This window comes from Spea bombifrons, chromosome 13 (assembly GCF_027358695.1).
Source record: "Spea bombifrons isolate aSpeBom1 chromosome 13, aSpeBom1.2.pri, whole genome shotgun sequence".
NCBI classification, from domain to species: domain Eukaryota; kingdom Metazoa; phylum Chordata; class Amphibia; order Anura; family Pelobatidae; genus Spea; species Spea bombifrons.
Genome location: NC_071099.1, coordinates 9772807 through 9789055, shown reverse-complemented (window position 1 = coordinate 9789055; position 16249 = coordinate 9772807). Strand labels below are relative to the sequence as shown.

General features: G+C 48.3%; 2 protein-coding genes across 3 annotated transcripts; both read right to left on the bottom strand.

The window, feature by feature from the left end:
- Positions 1 to 93: 93 nt before the first annotated feature.
- On the bottom strand, positions 94 to 9446 carry MYLK2 (myosin light chain kinase 2). 2 transcript variants are annotated; one of them, XM_053453363.1, is made up of 13 exons: positions 8822 to 9446; positions 8211 to 8302; positions 6642 to 7209; positions 4982 to 5211; positions 4732 to 4837; positions 4399 to 4492; positions 4202 to 4311; positions 3697 to 3838; positions 1790 to 1803; positions 1357 to 1485; positions 936 to 1088; positions 559 to 691; positions 94 to 478 (listed from the first exon to the last, which is right to left on the bottom strand). In XM_053453363.1, exons 2-13 carry the CDS (start codon positions 8245 to 8247, stop codon positions 398 to 400), a joined length of 1797 nt encoding a protein of 598 aa, XP_053309338.1. In that variant the 5' UTR covers positions 8248 to 8302; positions 8822 to 9446; the 3' UTR covers positions 94 to 397. The 2 variants fall into 2 exon arrangements, with proteins under 2 accessions (XP_053309338.1, XP_053309337.1); XM_053453362.1 differs by having other exon boundaries at positions 1733 to 1803; positions 8822 to 9444.
- A 1572-nt stretch (positions 9447 to 11018) lies between these two features.
- TPX2 (TPX2 microtubule nucleation factor) lies at positions 11019 to 16180 on the bottom strand. The gene is made up of 17 exons (XM_053453641.1): positions 16164 to 16180; positions 15455 to 15626; positions 15211 to 15279; positions 14999 to 15122; positions 14719 to 14838; positions 14423 to 14524; positions 14035 to 14168; positions 13772 to 13929; positions 13491 to 13671; positions 13275 to 13413; positions 12928 to 13141; positions 12742 to 12840; positions 12458 to 12628; positions 12230 to 12376; positions 11966 to 12077; positions 11444 to 11637; positions 11019 to 11231 (listed from the first exon to the last, which is right to left on the bottom strand). The coding sequence occupies exons 2-17, from the start codon at positions 15555 to 15557 to the stop codon at positions 11121 to 11123; spliced, it is 2178 nt and encodes a 725-aa protein (XP_053309616.1). The 5' UTR covers positions 15558 to 15626; positions 16164 to 16180; the 3' UTR covers positions 11019 to 11120.
- Positions 16181 to 16249: the final 69 nt, after the last annotated feature.

The following is a 16249-nucleotide window of genomic DNA, read 5'->3' as shown; positions in this document are numbered from 1 at the left end:
AGAGGACGGTGGCCTGACTCAAGGACCTGTCAGGAGAACCTTATCCACCAGGTTACCGAACCTCCCCCACATTATGTATAGAAACACACGTAATTTGGTGCAAATAAGTGGATTCCACCACAATTTATTAAACACACTTACTGTGAGTTAAATCTTTTTGGGGCTCAGCGTGCTCTCTGAGGACGAGCCCCTCTTTTTCTTAACGCACGTGAACTATGTAATGAGGGGGTTCCGTCAGGATTCATTCTAGGTTCTAGGACTGACTGTATCCCCCAAACTTCCTGAAGCAACATCAGACATTGTTAGAAATTGGGTCTGTTTTGTGCGTCCTCCTTCCCTTAGCATAGACACTAATGGCAGGCTGCGCATGGTGCCTCCCCAGGATCACCCAGAAGTCTCATTCACCCAGAGAGGTCAGACAACTGGAGCTGCTGATCTTCAAAAACCTGTTTGCTGCCGTCACGGCGAAAACATTTTTCTAATGGAAAGAGAAGGACACAATTGTGAGTGAAGTGTGGTTGTGGGGTGGAAGGGACGGTGGGATGGTTGGACGCTCACCTTCCAGCGCCGACGCATCATGTACTTGCGCAATTCTATCTGAGACTTAAGGAGCCGATGGCAAAGCTTGGCCTTTCGCGCAAGATCGTTGAGCCAAGGGTGTTTGAGGCACTGGGCAGCGCTCATCCGCCCGCTGACAGGAAGAGAAGAGATTGACGTCAGCGAAAGGTCGAGTGGAAAAGAACGTGGTCAGGGTGGGTCACAGGAAAAGAAGCGCGAGGTCAAGAAAGGTCAGGAGCAGATTCATCAGATCACATTGGCTCAAACTGATTACGTTTTGGGTTTCACAAAGTTTGGAGAGATGTCACACATTGAGGGGGGTCACGCGGAGAAGGTTTAGGGTCTGAGTAGGGATTTTGGAAAGATCTGGCTCTGACCTTTTCTCCCGAATCATCAGATTGGATATAAAGTCTTTGCCTTCGTCTGATACGAGTTCAAACGGCTCCTCGTCAAAGTCTATATTACCACTGAGCACATTATTCAGTGTTTCTGTTTCATTGTCCCCAAGGAAAGGGGAGAGACCGCTGACCCTGGGAGAGAAAGAGACCCCTGGCTTGGAGAGACATCACAAGTGCCTTCACACCCATTAAAACAGCCACAACCTCGCACACTCGCACCTAATAAAACAGCCACAACCTCGCACACTCGCACCTAATAAAACAGGCACAACCTTGCACACTCACACCTAATAAAAACCCAAATGACATCACTCGCTCACACTGCTGGGCTACAGAGTGTGAATTCTACACACGTGTTCACACAACCCCACACAGTGTCCAACCGTGCCATGCTCTTTACATCATGTATGTGATGACACCGACACTCCACATGTCCGTCGGGAAAGACACAAAATCGAAATTCACAACTTCGGGGGCCAGAAATTCTGCCGTTCCGAAGGAAACTTTCAGCTTCTTCTGCGGCTTATATCTGGGAGACAGAAAGATAGACGTGAGTCCTCCGGACAGACAGAGATGTCTTGTCAAAGGACACAATACAACCATTCCCAAAAAGCTGCGTCTTAGGGTCAGATGCATCATTAAAACAAACATGCATCATGCAGAAACCAGCGAGTACATGTATGACAAGCAGGTTAATGACACCATGTTACAAAGAGACTCCCTGAAAGAGACAGACAAATGTCATGCAGACAGACAGACGTATAGGGAAACAACACCTTCTAGCCAGGCCAAAATCTATGATTTTCACCATGTGGCTGATTGGTGAGACGCACACAATGTTATCGGGCTTCGGGTATTCATCAGCGCAAAAGGAGGAGGAAAAGACAGAAAAAGGAGAAAACATAACATTAGGATCATTATTTCCCGTCAGATAAATACAGAATATAAATCAGAACGTGATGTTAGCCCCTCCGCACACCCCTGTGACCCCTGACCCCTTCCCAGTCCCATCATACCTTATTAACTGGTAAAGAAAATATATATAATCACTTTATATTCAAGCCTTGGCTCCACCCAGGTCCACTAACTCCGCCTTAACTTGCAGTGCCCCTAAGCGGCCTCACCATGCCACGCCCACAATGTATTTATTGCGGCGGGGAAGTAAGGCAATGTTACGTGACATCACAGTAAAAGCGAGGTGAGAGGGAAAGAGCATGAATGTATGTGAGAGTCAGAGTGTATATTTAAGTGTGTATGTTAGAATGAATGTATGTGTATTTGTGTGAGGATAAATATGCATATGTAAGTGTGTGAGCATGGATGTGCATATGTAAGTGTGTGTGAGCATGGGTGTGAATATGTAAATGTGTGTGTGTGAGCATAGATGTGTATATGTAAATGTGTGTGTGTGAGCATGGATGTGTATATGTAAATGTGTGTGTGAGCATAGATGTGTATATGTAAATGTGTGTGTGTGAGCATGGATGTGTATATGTAAATGTGTGTGTGAGCATAGATGTGTATATGTAAATGTGTGTGTGTGAGCATGGATGTGTATATGTAAATGTGTGTGTGTGAGCATAGATGTGTATATGTAAATGTGTGTGTGTGTGAGCATGGATGTGTATATGTAAATGTGTGTGTGTGAGCATGAATGTGTATATGTAAGTGTGTGTGAGCTTGGATCTGTATATGTAAGTGTGTGTGAGCATGGATGTGTGTATGTAAGTGTGTGAGAAGGACAATGTCATAGCATGAGTATGTGTGTATTAGCATGAGGGTGTAAATGTGTGTAAGTGTAAATATATGTAAGCGTGAGTGTGTGTGTTGCTGTGTATGATTGTGTAAACGTTAAAGTGTGTGTAAATATGTGTGCCGGTGCATTTGTGAGTTACCGGGGCGAGCAAGGGGCTGATGGGACCTCTAGGCTTTACTTGCCCCCCAGGCCAGAAGGTGTGAGCCCTCCCCTGGTAGGAGCTGTAGAAGCAGATGCTCATCCTGTCAGTGTTTTCAGAAAGCTGCCTATAACCCCTGCCAGGGGTGTGCGGGGCAACCCTTGGTTTGGAAACAAAATGAGACTTGGCCTTTACAAGTGACATGGGAGCTCAGGCGGGCGACTGCCAGCTCTGATAATACACGCGGCTTGCATGTAATATAATAGCCGTGACTACTGTGTGTTCCTGTTAGTAGGTGTATGTGACGGGAGCGTCCAGGCTCTCCATGCGCAATAAACAGATTTTAAGTTTGATTTTGGCCCTGCTGGGAGCCGGAGCTCTGCTGCATGGCACAGGCTGTGAGGTTGGTAAAGGGTAAAGGTCTAAAGCGTCAGCGCAGGGACTGGGGGGCAGGGACCAGGGGGGGCAGGGAGGTCTCTCTGATGCTCACTTTCCCTCCACATAATCCGGGAGGCTTTTAATCTTGTCTTTCATTTGCTATTTATAAACCCTGTATTTTTTACTCTCGGTTTAACCCATTAAATGACAGATTACGACCCTTCACAGGTTACTCGGGGTTCCTGAAACAACGGGAAACTCTTTAGCGCAAAGAGCTTGCGATATGTTTCCGATTTATGATGCAATTGACGTAATAAATCCCAAACGCAGTCACATGGAATACTGCCGTTGTGTGTGATGTCACAAGGGTGACTGTGCCCTGATCTACCCCCTGACATACCCCCTGATACACCCGCGGACCCCACGCTTGGTCAGTAGACCCCGGTTAGTATGTATGACGGAGTTACCTTGAGGTCCAAGTGCAGGACGTACATCTGGTGCATGTAGAAGATGCCCTCGCAGATCTGGCGCACGTACACCATGGCGTCCAGCTCCGTCAGCTGGTAATTTTCATCAATAATCCTCTCAAACAGCTCGCCGCCCTCCACGCTGCAAGCAGAGCGAGAATGACATCACAGTAATAATGGTAGTGGCATCTGAGGCAGTGGTTGAGGGATCGGGGCAGTAAGGAGGGTTTAGTAGCAGCAGGGCAGTTATTAATGCGTTTGGAGGATGTTGGCAGCTAATGCCTGAGCCTGCCATGGAGCGTGGATTGCACGCAGGGTGAATGATGTCACAAATTTGCATGATGTCATACGGCTGATTGTGGGAAATATTCCAGCTGGTTTTCTAGTCTCTGTCTAGAGGCCGTTTGGGCATCTGGGCAAAGCAATATGTGTGTTGTTGAGGAGTCAGGAGAAGGGCATTACTAGACGAGTGGCAGATATGATGGTAGGGTGGACTCTCACTCACTATTCCAGAAACAGGAAGATCTCGGTAGGCGTCTCCACGGCGTCAAACATTTGGATGAGGTTCCGATGATCCAGCTGATTCATAACACCGATCTCATTCAGAGCCATCTCCTGAGAGACAGACAGGTCCTAAATGACAGACAGACAGTTCCTGGGAAGGAGACAGACAGACAACTGACCATGAGACGGACATCTTACTCGTTCTCGGCTGCTTTGTAACTTCAGGACTTTGGCCACAAGCTGGAGGTCACTGGATTTCTCTTTGCAGAGGTGGACTTCTCCATATCGGCCCCTGGTCCAAAGAAAAGGAGCAGTGAATTTGTGGATCTGTACCCTGGCACAGCACACGTGTTTTATCACCGGGCTGTAAAACATGTGTTGTATTGAAAGGAGACGGTGGACACGATCTTAATACACAAATAAAATTTGAAGCCCAGTATCAGGTTCTTAATAGCAGATGGTGCGGCACACGGCGTGTTTAATAAGGCGATAGGACTGTATATAATGTATAGATATTTATGACCATCTCACCCTCCAATGATTTCATTCATGTTCAAGTCATACAGAGTGGCCACATCGTCCTGTCGGAGGGTCACAATCCGATGTGGGAATGGAGCAGGAGGTGGGGGGCAGTCATCTGTGTGTACAGAAGAGCGCGTGTTACATATACAGAACCCAAACACAATACGGAACATTCCTCACCACATACAGCATTCCACAATATGACACCTACTGATAACCCAGGCATGGTATCCACTCCTTCAGTATGTTTAGTTCTCACCTATGACCTGGAACACCTCATCTCCTATTATGATAACAGGACTCTGCAGATCCATGGCTCCTGGGGTTAATGGGTAGATGCCCCACGGGCTCTCGGGGACTGTTGGGCTGCTTGTGGCTTCTTCAGCCCCTTGTCCCTGAGATACTTTGTCTGTGGACAGCTTGAGCTTGGTTTTCAGCCGTGGAAGGGGTGTGGGCTTTCCCAATCCCCCTTCTATTTGGCTCTGAGACCTGTGGGTGACAAACAGAAGCATCAGCTAAATGTCCGACCAAGGCCAGTGATAGTCAGCACTGTAACCCTGGCTACCCGTTCACGGAGCTCTCTACATCTCATATCTCGATTCCAAACTGAAAGGCCACGCCAGAGATGAAACCTTGCAAGGATCTAACACTCAGGGAATGGGGTAAACCTAGAATCATGAACTCTAAGTAAGAAGCATTTGGCCACTCTAGGCTGCTCTCAGGGGCATCAAGCTGCCTCTGCAATCAAAGAACAGCCCATGAAGGCCAACAAGGAATACGTGTCCTCCAGAGAATGGTCTCTGCCACTCAATGTGATGGAATCCACTAGATAGAGGCAGGTAGAGGGTAGGGGCAGATCACACGGTTCAATTCCATGTGTTTCTAATAGATCAGGAGATCCTTTAACCTGCATGATCACACTGCGGCAGAGCCCACCATCCACATCAACCGGCCAAACTTCTCGAAATCACGAGACGGTTTTAGATACGGGAAGCCACTGTACCCCATGTGGGGAAAACTGGCAGGTCCAACAAATTAGTGGAACAGAAAGCAATAATTAACCTTCTGGCTCTAAGTAAATCTATTATTTGGCCTCCTCCTACATGTATTAAATTGCAAAATGCCTTCTGGAGCGAGCCAAGCCGCCTTTCGAGACGCCAAATCAGTCTGAGCGGGAGGAATTTCGGTGGCGTTCCCCACGCATCAACAAACAAGGTTATCCTGTCACTCCCTGGCTGAGGGTTTACGAGATATTGTGTAAGCAAAAACTTTGTCAACACTTATCACACCCTGGGTGAGGAAGATCTGCCCCAGGGGACACCACGGGCTAAACGGATGACGCAGGCCTCCCAGGTCCATTAATAAGCTTGGCCAAGTAGAGCAGACTGACGAGGAACCCAAAACCTGCCAGTACGGGAGGACAATACACCATATCCATGGCCACTGGAAAGTGGTGGGTTTCCCTTCACTTTTGGGTTGAGGAGATAGTATTTTAGGAATAGATCAATAATAAGATATTTATAGGAGAAAAGTCCCAGGATTCAAAACTAATTTCCTGGTGACCCAAACGGTGGTCAGTCCTAAGATGGAACAATGAAGGAATGAGACATACAGGAGTCAGAATTACATTAAACCCAGGATTAACCTCCCGCAAACTGTAGAGAACCCCAAAAGGTCGAGGGTCAGTGGTCTGGGAATTTTCCGTTAGTCCACAGTCACCGTCACTTTGCTCTACACTGGAATTAGGAGAACATCTCACGGGAAACCAGATATTCCAACTGGAATCTTGCCAGTGAAATAATAACAGTGAACAAAAATTTGGAAATAATTTACTCGGGGACCCCGGGGGCCCCAGCTGAGTTATACATGGCTAACATTTCATTGGATATTTCTAAGATAACTCTTGGTGTTAACATTACCGTGATCCTCCAGCACCAGACGCCACGTTTAATTGGTCGTTCACTTCTCCCAACTTCTTCCCATCGCTTCCTGGCTCCTTTTTTGCTTTGGGGTCCACAACAGACTCAGGAGGGGCCCCCGGGGCCAATTGCTCCATTTTGGAGTCTTTGTTCTGCTCCTTCTTTGGTGGATTTACAGTGATTCCTTTCTTGTTGGCTGGGCTCTCCAACGTCCTCTTGTTAGCTAGGCTTTCTAAAGTCTTCTCCTTAGCTGGGCTCTTCAATGTCTTCTCCTTAGCTGGGCTCTCCAACGTCTTCTCCTTAGCTGGGCTCTCCGACGTTGCCTCGTTTGCTGGGCTCTCCGACGTCTTCTCCTTAGCTAGGCTCTCCAACGTCGTCTCGTTAGCTGGGCTCTCCGACGTTGCCTCGTTAGCTGGGCTCTCCGACGTCTTCTCCTTAGCTAGGCTCTCAGACATCTTCTCGTTAGCTGAGCTCTCTGACGTCTTCTCGTTAGTTGGGCTCTCCAACGTCTTTATGTTGGCTGGGCTCTCTGATGTCTTCGAGCTGGAACCGGCCACTTCAGTTCCTCCTGTGAGACACGTCTTTATAAGCAGCAGTCTATAAGTGACAGTTTATCAATACACATTCTATGTCAACCAGTAACTGGCTTTCATATGTCTCTCCCATGGCTTTATACAGAGCGAATCACTGAGATAACCCTAAGACCTCTCATTATGTGAAACATTTCATATCTCAGAACAAATATGTTATGCAAATGCCCAGCCATGGCAACCAGATTGGTCCTGATGCAGGGCTTTATAGAGACACCTATATTCAAGCAGGGACCCCAGCTGTGATACAGCAGGGAGAAAAGCACCAATCTGGACGCTTCAATATCATTAAATCAGAGGAGAATATGAAGGAGTCAGCACCAGACTGTGTGACCCTGAGAATCTCCCCATTTACCCTAAATCTGGGGTAAAACCCTGAGAATCTGCCCATTCACCACAAGATCCCAAAACTCAGGGGCAAATCCTGAGAGCTCCCTGGTATGCTGAGAATCTGCCCATTAACCCCAGATGTGTGCTGCCTTTTGGCTCTCATCCATGCCCCCCGTCCCTGTCACTTGCCCCCCAGGACCCCTGCCGTCTTCCCTGTGTTTACATGGCAGAAATCTCCTGATCTCCGGCCAGCGGGACGGACACAGAAATGTTCTGGACCTAAGTTTAGAATATCAGGATTTTCGCCTAAGATCAAACTGGCATCTCCACAGAAATCCTTCCTCACTATGTACCCGGCTGCCCGTGGCCTCCCGCCAAGGTCCTGGGACCCCTGAGCTCAGAGAACATGATCCGCGTGGAGGGAGCGTGGTGACATGTTAGAGGAAACGGGGGGATTCGGGAGATTCCTGATTCAGCAGAGGGGCTTCGTGGTTAATTCTTCCCATCTCCGAGAAAATAGTAGGGGGGATGGAGGACATCCATTCCAATGCAGGGGGAATCCCCCTAAGCGTGAAGAGCAGCATGTATGCAGTTTGTATGTCGTTCATGGTTACGTGTTGATTGCCGTGTGCTGAGTGATGTGCTTTACCTGGGTACCTATCCTGCCCAATCCATATTCCGGCCATTTGAGAGGCGGCAGCTCAAGCGACGTGACTCGGTGACACCGACAGGCAGGAAGAGCTGCAAACCGCAAACGGCGGCCATTATTCCCTCTTATTATTACAGTTTCTATTTATTTCAAATTAATTGATAGAGTTTAACGTTAACGATAAAGATGCCGGCTCTGTGTATTATTATTCCTGTGTGCAGCGTGTTTCCGGTCTCTGTGTATTAATATTCCCGTGTAGCATGTTCCCGGTCTCTGTGCATTAATATTCCCATGTAGTGTGTTCCCAGTCGGCATGCATTAATATTCCTGTGTAGCATTCCCGTTCGCTGTAGCATGTTCCCAGTCTCTGTGCATTAATATTCCCATGTAGCGTGGTCCCGGTCGCCGTGTATTAATATTCCCACGTAGCGTGGTCCCGGTCGCCGTGTATTAGTATGCCCGTGTAGTGTGTTCCCGGTCACCGTGTATTAATATTTCCATGTAGCGTGGTCCTGGTCGCCGTGTATTAGTATCCCCGCGTATCGTGTTCCTGGTCACCGTGTATTAATATTTCGGTGTAGCGTGTTCCCGGTCGCCGTGCAGTTATATACCTGTGTGTATGGCTCCAGGTCGTCGGGCGTTCAGACACGGGCCGGCGGGTGCTGATGTCCGGGTTGCAATGAGTGTCCTGGGCTGGTTTTGCTCTCATATAGCAGGTACACACAATGCGGTGGGTGGGGGCCGTATCCCTTACACGCGTGTTACGTTATTGCCACCAGCAGCACCTGTCACAGTTGGATCTTATTCATCGGATACTTTTCATTCTTCCCACTGGAGACTTTAAACAAACAGGAGTCCGGTGCGGCCCGCGGGCTGTCGGGACCTCCGGGCTCTGCCTGCATCCTTCTTACAACAACCCCGTTCTCATGTCCCCAGAAACGGTGGCCCTTCTCCAGCGCCTCTGTCAACGTACCATCATCCCCATTAACCCCATCTGCGCAGGACCTGCCCGGCTGCGTCTGGTGAGTACTCAAGAAGTTAACATTGGGGAGACGGACTGGGACACAAGGTTCTGTTTATCCTGGAAGTGACCCTGCCCTGGGATTACCGGGACAAACTGGAACAGCTGTGCGTGATCATTAGCATCTGTCAGTCACTGGGAATTTATCTGCCCAGCCCGGGGCAGGCAGGCAACAGGATTGTGCCACAAGCTGGCTGCGCCCTGAGAAGTCTTCTCCGTAAGGCAACCTCCCCCTCGGACCCTCCATCTGCACTCAGCGGGCCCCCAATGCCAGCAGGATGGGACTCATTGCTGGTAAATAACGCTGCCGCAAGTCTCAATGTCCGGGGAATATGAAGACATCAGCTACAGCCCTCTGAAAACTGCCCTTTCACCCCAAGATTGGAGTAAGAAAACCCCTAAGACATGAGGGCAAATCCTGACAGCTCCCAAGTATGCTGAGAATCTGCCCCACTTCCCCTAGATCGATGCCCGCTCGGAGCGTGTACAAGGCAAAACGAGGGGCATTTATTTTAGAGGTATTTAACTGATATGGCAACCGGCAGCAAGCCGAGCTGAGTGGCAGATTCCATGTAACGCGACCCATTTCTTATCCAGATGTTCCCTTCTTTCTCCTCCCCATCCAGCACCTTAACACAAAAGGAGGGGAGGAATAATCATGCAGATTGTGAGAATGGGGATAGAACAGGGGCTTTTAATACGGTTTATTTTATCTGTAACTCGTTTCTATAAACTGAAACGCAAGCGTTAAAGCGACCGCTGCATAAAACCCAATTGCACTGCCAGGCTAATAAAAATCACACGCTACACGTTAATGTCCGTCGTGTTGTCCTGCTGAGAGCCGCCGTATCCCTGAGTGATGAGCTTTTCTCAAAACAGCAAAGGAACGAAACATAATATAGTCTGGGAGACAGCGCTGACCGGGATCAGATGCGGCGCAGGCATTTAACACGTACTAACCGACGGTGAAAAACAGGGATTTCACAAGACGCTGGGTGAAAAGAGGAGCATGTGCGGCCCTCAGCGGGCTCTCTGCCTCCCTCTACTGCCTCAAAACAGATCAAACACCTCACCGGCCGCCGCTAGGTTTAAACCATTTGTATTTTATTTGTAATAGATTGAAGCATATTAACACTTTTAGAGGGGGAGGGGGTTTACATTTAATTATATATAAAAAAAAGTTGGGATATGTACAAAGTTACAAGAAACAAACACTGAAACAAGATTAACGCTGTGCTAAAAGCCTATAGTTTGATAAATACACGGCCAGGGCCTGGTAACCTAAACAGGTCAGGCTTTTACCAGCTTCGGGTTTAGGACAGGTCAACGTCTTGCACTAGCAGAGGGATAAGTGACCACGATGAGCTGGGGCTCGGACATTAGGGTGGGGTCCAAGTCCCCACCATACCAGTTCCTGGCCTCTGAGGCCAGCGCCATCATCATCAGGTATCTACCTATTCCAACGATCACCCAGCAGCACACAGCTCCGCACATAAATTGTAAGAGTATTTATTTGGGTTAAAAGCATATAATATACCTTCACATACAGGCCAGTCTAAACACAGACCAATATTTACATAGAACCCACCCACTAAATACACGCAGCCTACGACAGCGTTGCCTGTTACATCTACTATATACAAAGAGCATAAAGACCCCAATAAAAAACCAGAAACATCGAGTCTTCTTGCCTAAATCTAGAACCCGGTTACACAAAAACCTGAGGTGCTTCGCATTCTTTTGTACACATTTTTTTTTCTCTTTAAGACACCTAAAAAAAAAAATAATAAAAAAAAAAACTTTTCTATACTCGAGATTTCACGGCGTGACTCAGAACAGCGGAGACGGCAATCCAGAGGGATCCTGAAAAGACGTGAGCGGCCCCAGGACTAACACTTGAAGCGGTCGGAGAAGTTGGGGCTTTGGGGGACGGTCAGAGGTATGTCGCTGGCTTTCACCTCCACGGCTTTGTATTTACGGATCGGCTGGGCTTTATGAACCTTGAGAGGCAGAAAGAAAAACAGTCAGTCCTCCCACCCAACGGAAAGCAAAAAGGGCGGCAACAGCTGTCCATTTGCATCCCCAATACATATGGGACAGAGGAGACATACAGGGGCTTCTATAGAACTAGCAGAGCTGCTGCCAACTGCCCCAGGCATAAAAGCTCACACCCCATCTACACCATACACCCCAGCTCAGGGCATCAACATACCAGCTCGTGTCTCAATCTGTTGACCTCTTCCTTCTCTTGCTCCTCCTGACGCTGAAGTTCTTCCTCTTCCAGGAGGCTTTTCTTGGCCTCCATGTCAGCGAGGCGTCTCTCGAACTCCTGGCGCTCCTTGGCGCGTTTCTCTGTTGCCAGCTCAAAGCTTTCCTGAACTATGGAACCAGAAAGGCTCTCTAAGTCTTGAGGGAAAAGGAGAGAATTGGTGCTACAAGGGAGCCAAGGCACGCGAGTGCATTGAACAAAAACTTGGCTAGTAAACAGAGTATATGACACAGAAAACTGAGCATTATTCCCCTAAAAACCCAAGCCAGGCAGGGGAAATAACTACTTCTGCTAACAGACCTTCATATTACCCCAGCTTTGCCATCACAGAGCTCTAGCAATAGCCCAAAGTACTTCCTAAACACAGAAGATAAGAAAATGCTCGGTACTTTTCCATGAGACAACGAGTCAAGGAAGTAACCCCACAGCACGGCTACGCCAGTACCCCCTGGGCCTTGTTCCTACCAGTCAAGGACCTGTGCGCCTTCTTGGGAACAAAGGGTTCTTGATGCGTGACAGTGTTCGGACGAGCCTTGAAAACTGTCATTTCCTTCTGTTGTTTTAGTTCTTCTTTCACCTGGAAAGAGGTTGAGGTAAAATGTTAGACTTGGGAAAGACGCCACGAAAGCTCATGCATAATCCAGCTCTCCATACGGTAGGGTTGGCAGAGACTCCACTGTACAGCAGGCGGCCAGGGACCGGCTCATAAATCTCCTGTAATCTCGTTACCTGTTCCTTCCAGCGCTGTAGTTTGGAAGCACCTCTTTGGTCAATCTGTAAGTGGAAAGGCTCAGGTTGAGTTGGAACCTTCACCTTCTTCCCAGGTAAGCTGATGTGGTCAAACTGAGGCAGGGGCTGGGCCTTAAATTTTGGCACCTAAGAAAAGACCAGGTTAATAAAGCCACCAGAACACTTGATGTTAGGATGTAAAGGCTGCACCGTGGGGCTCCTGCTCACCTCCTCTTTTCTCATATCTTCTAGTTTCTTCTCTTTTAGCTGTTGTCGCTCTTTGTCACGCTCACAGAAAGAAAAGGGACAAGCCTCCACATGCTGCTGCTCCACCAACTTGGGTTTGAAGGGGACACCATAGTGTGGCATCGGGTTGGCCTTTATAGCCGGCACTTCCTCCTATCAAACAGAACATATCACATAAAGCACTTGATGTGGGACCCTTTATGCCAACAGCCAAGAAAATCCACATCACAGGATCAGTGGCAGCAGCTTGTTTATTTCAGATATACCTTATCCTCACTCCATGGTGGAACACGGACTCTATTTTTCAGGGCAAAAGCTGGAGATTTGGGGACAGTAACAGGAAGCAGTTTCTTCTCTGGAATGCCCTGGAAAAGATCAAAGTGCATAAGACTTAAACCATGGACGGAACGAAGACAATGCTTGGGGGGGGTGTTTAGGCGCGCTCTGCTCACCACAACATCAGCAAGAATTCTTGAAGGACACGGCTTGGAGTGAAAGGTATAATCTTCCACCTCCTCCTCCTTCTTCTCACGTTGCTGGAGTCTCTTCTCGATTTCCAAATTAAATCCAACGGGTTTGGTTGGTTCCTTAACAGAAGGCTTCTTAAGAAGAATTGGGCCTCCTTCCAGGACCCGCAGGTCTAGCTCCTGAGCTTTGAATTTGTATCTAAATACAAACAGATACTCACCAAAAGGAAAAGGTTTTGCTCTCCCCCCCCTATAGAGTAACAGCACCATGTAGTGATCTGTCACGCTTCAGAACTATATACCACCCCATCCACAGGTCGAGAGACACTCACTGCTGAAGTTTGTCCAGCTCCTCCTCCTCGATCTCCTTTGAGCTCTTACAGTTCACCGGCCGGTGCCGCTGCTTCGTCAGCAGAAAAGGAGACTTTGGGTTGGTCAGCTTAAGTTTCATTTGTTTCACTGGAGAGGGTCCTTCAAAAGAGCAGCAGAACATTACTTCATCGCATAAGGACAGGGCATACAGCTAACACTAAGGCACTTTCACCTACCCAGCATCTCCTTCTGCCTGCTGCGCAGATGGTAACGGGCAGGCGTGCGTTTGTGAAAAGCATTCACTTGCTCGGCCGTCGAGACAAACTCCCCAGCGCTGGAGTCCTCCAGCTTGCGCTTGTTTCCTTGGGAGAGGTTGAAAGGTTCGGGCACAGTATGACCTCCCTTAGGAATACGCGCCTACAGAGACAGCAGAATTACAAGATGGTTCTGGTATCACTACATATCTCATAGGTAACCCAGTTAATTAAGAATCATGAAGAGACTCCCAGTTTCTTACTGGGGATGACGGGTGCTTTCTGAGAGCAGCTGTGAAGTCCACTTCTTTATATTGCTCTCCTGAAGGCCCTTCATTGGGTCGCTTGATCCTGTCATCGGTACAGAAATGGAACTCCACGGGCTTGGTAACCTGGCTGACCATCTTCTTTACAGGCTGGCCTAGAGAATCCAGAAGCCGAGAGTCAATGTGAAGCCAGCCCATGCCTACCACTATTTGCCCCCCAATAAGCCAGCGCACATGGCACAGCCAGTTCATGCACTTACCCACGCCGGCTATGGCAGCTTTCAGAGACTCTTCATTTTTCCGCAGTTTCTCTACCAGCTCCTGCTGAAGTTGCTGGACTTTTTCAAGCTCCTGTTCCTCAGAGTTCTTGGGTTTCACCATTATATTCTTCCTCCTGAAAAGAGGCATCTATAAGATCACTGACACAACTGTGCTTTTATCACACAAACTGACAGAAACACTAGCCAGCCAAGACTATTGATTGTTCCTTACCCTCCTGGGGACAGGGTTGTCACAAACAAAGGAACACAAACCATTTGCAAACCTTTAATAGGAATCCAACCTTATGACCCCGTACACCGCTTGGCCTACTGTCTGTGCCGACACTAGGTCAGTAAATAAAGGCAGGTATTCAAAATGGAGACCTACTTCAGGACAGTTGGCGTGGCGGGCATCGTCAGATGAGGCTTTATTTTCGGTAAGCAGACGGTGCTGTCAGACGCACTTTTATTCACAGATGTGTTTGCAGACCTGGAAGGACAGACAAAAACATGGAACAGCCTCGCTACAAGCTAAGAACGTGTTCGAATATCAAGGGAAGGGGGCAGAACAAAGACACAGCTGATTGTTGCCCGTTTGCAATTACTGGTAACCACGTCAAGCGACTGCTCCATCTCCCACTCCTATAATACCGGAGACCTAACCCACACAATGATGGCACTTACACTTTCTGTTTTTTGAGCGGAGGGCGTTCTTCTGGTTGGGGAGCTACCACTTTGCGCCTCTCTGCTCTGATTTTAGCCATCTGTTGGCTCCTCTGCTGGGCAGACAGCCTTTTAGAAGATCTTAAAAAAAAAAAATAAAAAAAAAAAAAAAAAAAAAAAATCATCTAGTCAGATAACAGCTCAACCAACAGGGAGGCTTTCATTCCGTCTGCCTGTACACACACACACACACAAAAAAAAAGTTAAATAAAAATGCAATAAAACTTCAGGGTTTACCCACCTTTTGTTCTGGGCTGCTGAACCTGGAGTAGTTTGTTTCTTGGTAGAAGACCTCAGTGGCCCTAAATTGCTAACTGTGTTCAACGGAGTTCTCTTGATTTCTTTGTGGACGCTGGAATTCACATCTGTAAAACACAGGCTGGATCCTTAGCCAACTAAAAGCCAACCGCTAGTCTTCTGAAGACTTCAGGAATACCCCCCCACGATTCTCACCGGCTTTCTTCTCCTCCACAACACTTTCCTCCACCGGCAGAATATTCTCAGACTCTGCAACTCGGCGGTCTGTAACAGAGATAATATAAGTGAATATCCGCAGACAGATCACAGACTAGATGGCTGGAATTGTGCCGTTTATAAAGACACTGGCCAAATACCAACCCAGACCAGGCTCTCCGCCAGACAAGAAATCCACCCGATCTCCAGTGCCCCCCACCCCAAAGAAGGAATAAAAACACACCGAACCAGATATCTGCATTAGGATCATCTTCAGTGTGAAACGAGCCAAAGTCGATGGCAGTAGTGGGAGCGTCAAAGGAGTAGATCCCCTGCGTGTTAGACATGGCGACGTTCCTCAACACCTCCACTCTGTCCTCGGTCACTGTGCTCTTCTTCTTCCTCACCGTCGGAGTCTGCATTAAGAGGTTACACGGTAATGCAGACACAGCACACTTGGATTGCTGCCCAAAATTCTTACAATACTTAGTGAGTTGTGAGCCCCCCATATTAATATTCACTGCCCCCCCAGCTACAAGCCAGTAGTGATAGACAAGGCCCCACCAGAACAAGGGGCAGAAATGCATGGGTACAGAATCACATCTGCCCATCCTTTAAATGGGCTCTGCTGCCAACCCACCTCAGACAGGACCCCATGGCCCATAGGCACAAGACCTAGGGTGGGCTCCAGGCTGTGCTATGCAACAAGGTTCATTATACACCCAGCCAGAGGCTTTGGAGTTTTTGAAATAAAATTAAAAAAACTCCAGCTCCCAGAGGCCCATCCCCCTCCGCCTCTTCCCGCAGCCCCCATTGTGAGCAAATCCCGCGGGCTACAAAGGCGCATGGAGTCGCAGGTTACCCAACATGCAGCCTAGGACCCCCGGATACCCAGTACCGTCTGCACAGGTCTCCCCCACCGTAAACGCCACGGTACCCCCCAAATCCCTCACCCTTCCTCCGAAGTTGCTGCTCCTTCCACACGTTAGGTATTTGAATTGATCCTCTCATCCAAACAGACCAATCACAGCGTGCTACG

Excerpts from the sequence above, each read along its gene's own strand:
- MYLK2 (XM_053453362.1), bottom strand. The coding sequence starts at position 8,247 with ATGGCCGGAATATGGATTGGGCAGGATAGGTACCCAG. Across the intron at positions 4,838-4,981 it reads TGAGGTGTTCCAGGTCATAG|ATGACTGCCCCCCACCTCCT; the intron begins GTGAGAACTAAA and ends CTGTACACACAG. Across the intron at positions 1,089-1,356 it reads GGTGTCATCACATACATGAT|GGTCAGCGGTCTCTCCCCTT; the intron begins GTAAAGAGCATG and ends TTTCTCTCCCAG.
- TPX2 (XM_053453641.1), bottom strand. The coding sequence starts at position 15,557 with ATGTCTAACACGCAGGGGATCTACTCCTTTGACGCTCCCACTACTGCC. Across the intron at positions 11,638-11,965 it reads GGCGCACAGGTCCTTGACTG|ACTTAGAGAGCCTTTCTGGT; the intron begins GTAGGAACAAGG and ends TTTTCCCTCAAG. Across the intron at positions 11,232-11,443 it reads ACAGATTGAGACACGAGCTG|GTTCATAAAGCCCAGCCGAT; the intron begins GTATGTTGATGC and ends CTGCCTCTCAAG.